The following is a 7,853-nucleotide window of genomic DNA, read 5'->3' on the forward strand; positions in this document are numbered from 1 at the left end:
ATACACGTATATAATTTGATACCTGCTACTTGCAGGATGAAACACATATATACAAAATGCATACAACTATTGTAGATTGACCCACTTGTATTCCATCTCTGCATAACACATATATTCATAATATTATACATTATGTACAAGGAATATTTAATGTTTCTTACTGCATATTTACACCATCAACATTTCTACTGTCCAATCCTTCAAAAACAGTATGAAAATGACCCATCTTCTAGAACAAAGGGCAAAATCACTGCCTGTAGCATCAAAGTCCCCACACCACAATACAAGAATAAAGAAAAGAAAGTTAAATATCCAAGCAGTGTGTTACTCTGCATGGAAGCAAAGCAGTTCAACTGTTGAACTAAAATGGTGGTGAGAGATCACAGAGGTAGTGAATTGATCCAGGAGTGGAACAAAAACTTTGTGTGGAGCTGTATAGCCATTTTGCTCACATAGCTAAACTGTTCATATTGGATGACAGCCCACCAAGTTGCACTTCATTTTATTCTCACAACTAACTACTTTGTTAGGTAGGTAGGTAAGTCTGAAAGTTAGTCCAGCACTGCCAAAAGATAGGTAGATTTTGCTTGGCTTGTATTGCACATGAAAGTTGATATTGTAAAATAAAAAGTTTAGAGACGTCTCTACAGATTAGCTCAAGGTCACAAAGCAAATGTTATGGCTGAGTGGAGACAAAGTCAGAATCCAAGATACTAGTTTTCATGAAAAGGCCTAATTTTGGTTTCCATCCTTTCCAAAGCACATCCTTTCTAAAGCATATGCCTCTCATATTGAGTTGTGATGAGAAAGACCACCAAAGATTTTGAGCAGGGCCCAGTATTATCCAGTTGGTGAACTTGCAAAAATGTGTAGTTACTTCTGGTTAGTGCACTTATACATTTGGTTTCAATGAGTTTACAAGGCTGTAGGATCCATTTATCTTCATCTTTCTAAAAATGTAAATAAATATGGCGGCCATGGGACCTGCGGCTGTTGCTAAACAAGAAATTATGATGATTGTAGGAGTCATGTAATCCAGCTCTTCAACTCTGGCTGAAAATGAAACAAACAAACAAAAAAAAACGGAGAATAAGATGAGAACGATGACCATTGGCAATGCTATGTTAAAGTTTAACTAGCAAATGTTTATCTGCTTCTGGATTGACAATCACTTCCTCTTCCTTCTCTTCTATGGCTGGCATCCTGTTCACAAATCATACAGATTCTAATCCCCTTTATGCCAATGTTTATACAGCTAAAATGTCACATTCATGGTCAGATGTCCTGACATTCACAGAAGTACTCATTTGTGGGGGGGGGGGGAATAGCATCAGTGCCAATAATCCCATAAGACACCTTTCCCCAATCTTATAAGTTTCACATAGGTGGATTTCAATTCTGGGAATTAAAGTTCAAATATCTAGAGGGCAGTCAGGTTAGGGAAAGCTACCGTAGATTAATATGGAAAGCTAACCAACTTTAGTTAGGAAAAGAGTGAAATATGGGGTGAAGGGAGTGTAAGAGAATAATGAAATGGCTGAAGTATTGGACTCACTAAAAACACTGCATTTCTGATCATTTTGCCTCTTTGTTATTTTCCTCTTTTGTATGTTTTCTTTATACGACAGCTAGTTTGCTGTCTAAGCAATGTCTTTTAATGCAGCAGAAATCCTAGCAAGGGAAGGGAAGAACTGATCCCAGTCACCTTTTAGAGATTGGTACACAGTAAGCATGAAGTGTTAAGGCAGTGCAATCTGTTAGCAGTATTAATGCAATATGGTTATACGGTTCAGAGGCTGAAAAGTATATACCAAATATTATGATCTCTTCTGTATTATTTCTGTCATCATCAGAAACTTCCACCAGGTACACAACTGTATTATTTTTCAGTGCTGCATGTGATGTTACAGAGGTAATCATTTTTGGTGCTGTCTGTGATGTAAAAGATGTAATCAATTTGGGTGCTGCTATTTCTGATGTAATGGACGTCATTGTTTTCAGTGTTGCAAGAGATGTAAATGATGTAGTGGCTTTTAATGCTCCATTTGATGTAAAGGAAGTCATCGTTTCAGGTGGAGTAGTTAATGTTGAAGTAGTTGGTGAAAAGGCTGATGTAACCATGACAGCTGAAGCTAAAGAAAGAAATGAAAAATATGTATTTCAGTTAATAATGATTGTTTAAAGAAGGTATTCTATTCCTGACATATATAGAAATCAAAGTACTAGATGATTGCATTAATAAGTGTTAACGCTGAATATTTTTGATCTGAGTACTCAAGCATCTGACATTAAAAAAACTTTTATGTAGGCTTTTTTTTTGTTTATTTGAATGTAAAATGTTTGACATTCAGACTTCAGCTAGAGAATATTTAGCATTAACACTGAAATCACTTGAGTGAGGGAAGTGCCTTTTCATCTCTGCCTTAATCCTCACCCTCGACAAAGAATGTAATCTGATTCTAAACAGGAAAGCTTTCCAAGTGCAGCTAGAACATCTAGAAATGGACTTAATGGTTACCCACTCTCCCACTATGTAGTATATTACTGTTATTAAAGAGTCTGAAAATGACTCACCATGAATATTTTAAAGCTTAGAATCACACACAAAACGGATTAAAAAAAACAGTGCATTAAATATAGGGATTCCAAACTCTGGTTTGCAAATTATTTTTAACTGTTTTAATTTGTATTCTGAGAATAAGAATAGGCTGACCAATCAGTATCTTTCTCTTGTAATATTAAATGAATTTCTGTTATCTGACCCTTCATAATTAAAATAAGGCTGGATATAACAGGATCGGTGATACAAGATTGTTGCAGATATGGAGGTGAAACACAAGCTTTGCAAGGGCAGCATTAGTGAGGTCACAAGTCTCTACAGTAAGTGCATTTGAAACATGGCCCTTTACATCCCTAGGAGCTTTATACCTTGTACAGAAATATACAGTGATGTTCTGTCCACTTCACTGGTAACTGCATTGGTGACTTCACAGATATAGATTCCAGAGTCAGAGACTTGAGGATTTGGGATGGAGAGGTTGTACTTTTCTGTAATATTCTGGGCAATTCCATCAGCAAGCTGCTTCTTCCAGGCAAAACTAGCCTGTGGATGACTTTCAGTCAGGCAGGTAAGTGTCAGTGCTTCACCTTCTAGTATGTTGTTGCCTGGGAATGCCATGGCATGAGTATTCCGTGGGCCATCTTAAAGAAAGCAAAGGATATCCAAATTAAATTAGCAGAATATAAATTACAAGTCATAGTGAATGCCCCAAATGGGGAAGTGTTTGAGAATCATCTGGTTAACATCAAAAATTTCACTGCTGTTTATTAATTGATGGACTGTTCTGGTTAAAACTGCTAGGAGTAAAGTATAAATATTAATCGGGTAGAGAAAGTACTGTAAGTAGCTTCCAAAATTAAAGCATAAACCAGAACTGCTCATTCGGCGTAGGCCTCTGTCTTGTCTCGATTGTCTTAAGATTCCTTCTTACATCCTCCTAAATCCACTCAGCCTATTGCAAGGGGAGGCAATATTGACCCTAAAGCAGTGCCTCCTCTTCCTCTTCAATCGTTATTTCAGGAGCCTCCACATCAATTCTGTCTGTTCTTTTTGATTCTTGCAATTCCAAACAAAGGGACTGGAAATGGCATAGTTAGACCATAGTGGGAGAAATCTTCCAGTTCTTAACTCTGCATTGGCTATCCTAGTTGGGAAATTTTGAGACATTACAGTGTCAAGATCTCTGGAGAGCATCAAGTTGGGAAAGGCTGTGACATGTCAACCCAATGTCCTTTGGCAAAAGGCAAAACAAAAATGAAATAAATTAAATAAGACTGTTATAGTTGTGTGGTACCCCTGAGGACCAGTATGTGGGGCCTAGATAATACAATTAATGTTCTTCAGGCCTTCAACCTTAACATGAATATAACCTGCTTGAATCCTAATTCCATCAATATACTTACAATTTATTTCCATCACGTGTGTAGCCTGCCTCTGCTTAGGCTTCAAAGCCATTTCCTCTATCGGCAACTCAGCTATGCATATGATCTCTTTCCCAAAATCTTCCTCAGTTGGAATGAAATTAATATTCAAGTTCTTTGTTTCTAATGATTTTGTATGAGGGTCTTGAAAAAACTCTTTTTCAGTATTTAATTCTCCTTTTAGCAAAGTGATCTTCAACTGCTCAGAAGGATAGACCCTGGGAACAGTACAGGTGACAGAAGCTGGTTTCCCAAGAATGAGAGGGCTTCTGAGCTCAATAACAGGATTGCTGGGGAATGCTAAAAGAAGAAACAAAGAAACCATATAAGAGGGAAGGTTGTTAGCTGCTAAACTCAAGCTGGAATTTCAGTGTAAGCTCTCTGTCCACAACTACTTAGTCCTCTTACATTTTGGATACAAGTTGCTGACTGGATGATGGCATCTGAGCCAATGTCATGGCAGAAGATTTTCCATATGGGTGTTGTTCCTTGATATGTAAATTCTAATTGAACAAGCATTCTGCACAGCACCTCAACACATGAACAACCCCAGAAGACCCATAACCAGGGAGGAGAACAGGGGGACCCTGCCCCCAATTCCACTCTGCCCTCCCTCCCATTTCAGTAAACAATTTTAATTTAGTGCACTGGCGAAATGAGCTGTTTTTACTTTCTAGAACTCTGCAAGTAAGTTAAGGGTAAATACACTATCCTTTTTCAGTTTAAGAGCTTTCAGATTTTATAGATTTTTATAGAAAGGCACACACCCAAGCCTTTGTCTGTCAGATAGACCTCAATTAATCTGTCTTCCTTTTTGTGCATTTCCCTCCACAACATTTTACATTGGCTATGGACCTGGCCCTCTGGACTATTAGGAAATAACTACCTGAAAGACTGCTTCAGAATTCCAGTCACAATGGGCACAAATACACCGGGCACAAATACTCTCCAAACTTTCCAATTGTTTCTGCCTGTCCCACAAGATCTGACAGGATTGGCCTGCTGAAGGTCCCTTCTATTAAGCAGTGTCATCTGATGGGATCCAGGAGATGTGCTTTCTCTGTCCTGGCACATGTTCTCTGGAATAATGCATGCGTGTGCGCGCACACACACACAGACCAAGATATGGATGGCCATTGCCCTGACTCTCCTCATCTTTCATAAGTCCTTGAAAACCTAGTTCTTCCCTTGGCACTGGGCCAGAATGTTGGATGAACCTGCTTTGTAGTGGTTGAAATTATGACTGTGGTTGGCCTTGGTTGTACAGCATCTCTATGGATTCAGACTGACAGTGCACTTCAGTTCTGTTAAATATATACATTTTTGTTTTAAAAACTCTTTTAAAATGCCCACAACATTAAATCTTGTAAGCTTCCACTTCCACAAGAGACATAATATGTTCCACATTCAGCATCCAAACCACCTCTAACATACTTTAAGAAAAATATCAAAAACAAAGACAGAATCAGCGAGAACAATTCCTGTCTGTGGATCAATTAGCTACTTAAATTCTGTATATGTGGAAACTTCAGGTATGTTGTGAGAGTTAGATACCCAATATCCTTCTACAGTTTAATTACTTACAGTAAATGTCAACCCTGACTGCTTTTTCTTTGGATGATTCACCCTGCTTGCAACCAGCAGTGCAGACATATTGATGCTCATGCTGAAATCCAACAGACTTTATAGTTAAAACCGAACTGTTTCCTTGATTGTGCAGTTTCCCGCCTAATGGATGGTCTAACTGGGTTCTCCAGGAGAAGTACGGGGATTTACAACCAGTTGTGCGGCAACTTAGGGCAATCTGGTCTCCAATTTGTGCAACAACTTCGTGACCTGGCACAATATCCTCTATTCCAAATGCTTTAGCTGAAACAAGAGAGAAGGAAGCACGTTCAGGATATATGGGTGCAGTGTTACGGGTAAATATTTATCTTCCTGCTGTTTATGACAAAGCATTTATCCAAATGGGTCAAACTCAATTCTCAGAGACCTGCTTCTAGACACCAGAGTGACAAAAGCAGAGTGGATACAGAAATATGTATTAGCAGCAGTCAAGACAAAACCCATTGGAGATTGACATGGGAATGCTGGCGAATATAATAATTGCTTAGTATATTGTGAGCCACCCAGAGCTGGTTTGGAGTTGGGCAGCACCTAAATGGAATGAAATAAATAAATAAATAAATATTTCTTATTCTGCTGTAATGTTTATACCTATACCAACAATATCTTACTATAGTGGTAACGCTATTTTCACAACATTGCTATGGTTAGAATCATCTTTTATGATTCTTTTAATGTAAACGTTTGAATTCACAGTAAAGAAAATCAGCCTTAAAGCAACAAATATAATCAAATATCTTTTCTATGGAATGTAGATGCAGGCGCAACAGAATGTGATGTTCTAAATAGCAGTGTACATTCAGGGTATGTGCATAAGCTCTTTTGTGGATGATGGAGGAACAGCAGGTCTAAGCACCCAGGCCAGGAGAAGGAATGTTCGTAATTTACCATGCTGTACCTTATTTGAATGTGGAATCACTAAAATAATGCAGACTCAGATGCAGCATAGAGATAAAAAGTCGCTAGTGATTGTTATCCAGATCTATAGTCACGGTGATACTAATCTCACATTCTGGGCCCAGGCTAAAAAATTAATGACATGTCTGAGACTGCAATCTTATAACCACTAATTTAGAAGATCTACTGAATTCTGTGGAACCATTTCTAAATAGATAGGCACACAATTATGCTATCACCCCACTGATTCTGATGAGTTTCAGTCATGATTAGTATCTAAATTAGGTAGGATGAAGACTGAACTCCTACACATGCATACTGTACATGGAAATAAACCTGCCTTTCAATAAGTGTTACAGCCTAAAGCTCAAGTTCTCAGCACAAACAGTTTGAACTACTTACCACTGAAACGACAATCTAAATATTGTTCAAATTAGAGCACTGAAATGTAAAAGTGTAGTTTAAAAGACATTTGCTTAAGCATATCATTAGATAGAGTGAATATGTAATTAATCTTCCACTTAACCATCCTTTTATTGGAAGATTGCATCATCTATAGATTAAGGTTTTAGAATGACTATCCCATGCACCCTTAGTTAGGAAGAAGTTATTTTGGAGTTAACATTCATGGATGTGGGTCTGCTAACAGCAAAAGGTTTCTGCCTGCTTACTCAGAAGTAAATCCAATAGCATTCAGTGGGATTTGCTTACATTAAGTGTGCTTATATTGCATCCTTATGTACAGATTTGAAAGTTTTATAAGGATGTTCATAAAATGACCCACCCACCTGTAACACCTTTTTAAAAATATATATCTGATCTTGCAGCAAATACATTCTCTGAACTGTTTATTTTTGTTTCGAATGCTTGAAAAGGCAAAGCAAAACACGTGTCTTCCCTCCAGGACACGAGCAACGAACTGCAAACTCACCCGTCGTGAATGACAGGAGCAGCAGAAGCCCTGCTGAAGTCGCTCTTGCCATTGGCCGCGATGGGTTGGGTCCCGTTGAGGCAAAGCTTGAGCCGGCTAAGGAAGGACGCTCCCCGAACCTGCCTTCCCCAGGAGCTCCTCTGAAGGGAAAGTGGTGTATTCCGGACCCCCATCGCTTTCTTTTTATAAAGAGAAAAGACGGGGGAGGACAGGAGGGGACGAGAGGGGGAGTAGCGCTGGGGGGGGGGGGGGAGAGAGCGGTCCTTGGAAATTCCTGGATGGAAAATCCCTGAAACCCAGGAGCAAAAGTGAAAGCCTGTCCCACCCGAGGAAGCCCAAAGCGCATTGGAATTGCCCCGCCTCACCCCACCAGCTTCCGGCAGGGATCTGAGTTTCCTTTGCGAACAAGCGTCCCGCC

The 7,853-nt window shown here is 39.1% G+C and overlaps 1 protein-coding gene across 1 annotated transcript; it reads right to left on the minus strand.

Annotated features, from left to right (window-relative positions):
- Positions 1-482: 482 nt before the first annotated feature.
- On the minus strand, positions 483-7,608 carry VCAM1 (vascular cell adhesion molecule 1). The gene is made up of 8 exons (XM_063299874.1): positions 7,436-7,608; positions 6,617-6,630; positions 5,566-5,850; positions 3,964-4,281; positions 2,910-3,201; positions 2,763-2,782; positions 1,812-2,132; positions 483-1,053 (listed from the first exon to the last, which is right to left on the minus strand). Exons 1-8 carry the CDS (start codon positions 7,606-7,608, stop codon positions 893-895), a joined length of 1,584 nt encoding a protein of 527 aa, XP_063155944.1. The 3' UTR covers positions 483-892.
- Positions 7,609-7,853: the final 245 nt, after the last annotated feature.

Source organism: Candoia aspera, chromosome 3 (assembly GCF_035149785.1).
Source record: "Candoia aspera isolate rCanAsp1 chromosome 3, rCanAsp1.hap2, whole genome shotgun sequence".
In the NCBI taxonomy this organism is placed as follows: domain Eukaryota; kingdom Metazoa; phylum Chordata; class Lepidosauria; order Squamata; family Boidae; genus Candoia; species Candoia aspera.

What these genes read in the sequence shown, in the direction of transcription:
- VCAM1 (XM_063299874.1), bottom strand. Translation starts at nt 7,608, where the DNA reads ATGGGGGTCCGGAATACACCACTTTCCCTTCAGAGGAGCTCCTGGGGA. An exon ending in AGTCAGGGTTGACATTTACT is followed by an intron (nt 4,282 to 5,565) that starts GTAAGTAATTAA and finishes TTCTTCTTTTAG; the next exon opens with CATTCCCCAGCAATCCTGTT. An exon ending in CCTTATTTTAATTATGAAGG is followed by an intron (nt 2,133 to 2,762) that starts GTCAGATAACAG and finishes TTCTTTCTTTAG; the next exon opens with CTTCAGCTGTCATGGTTACA.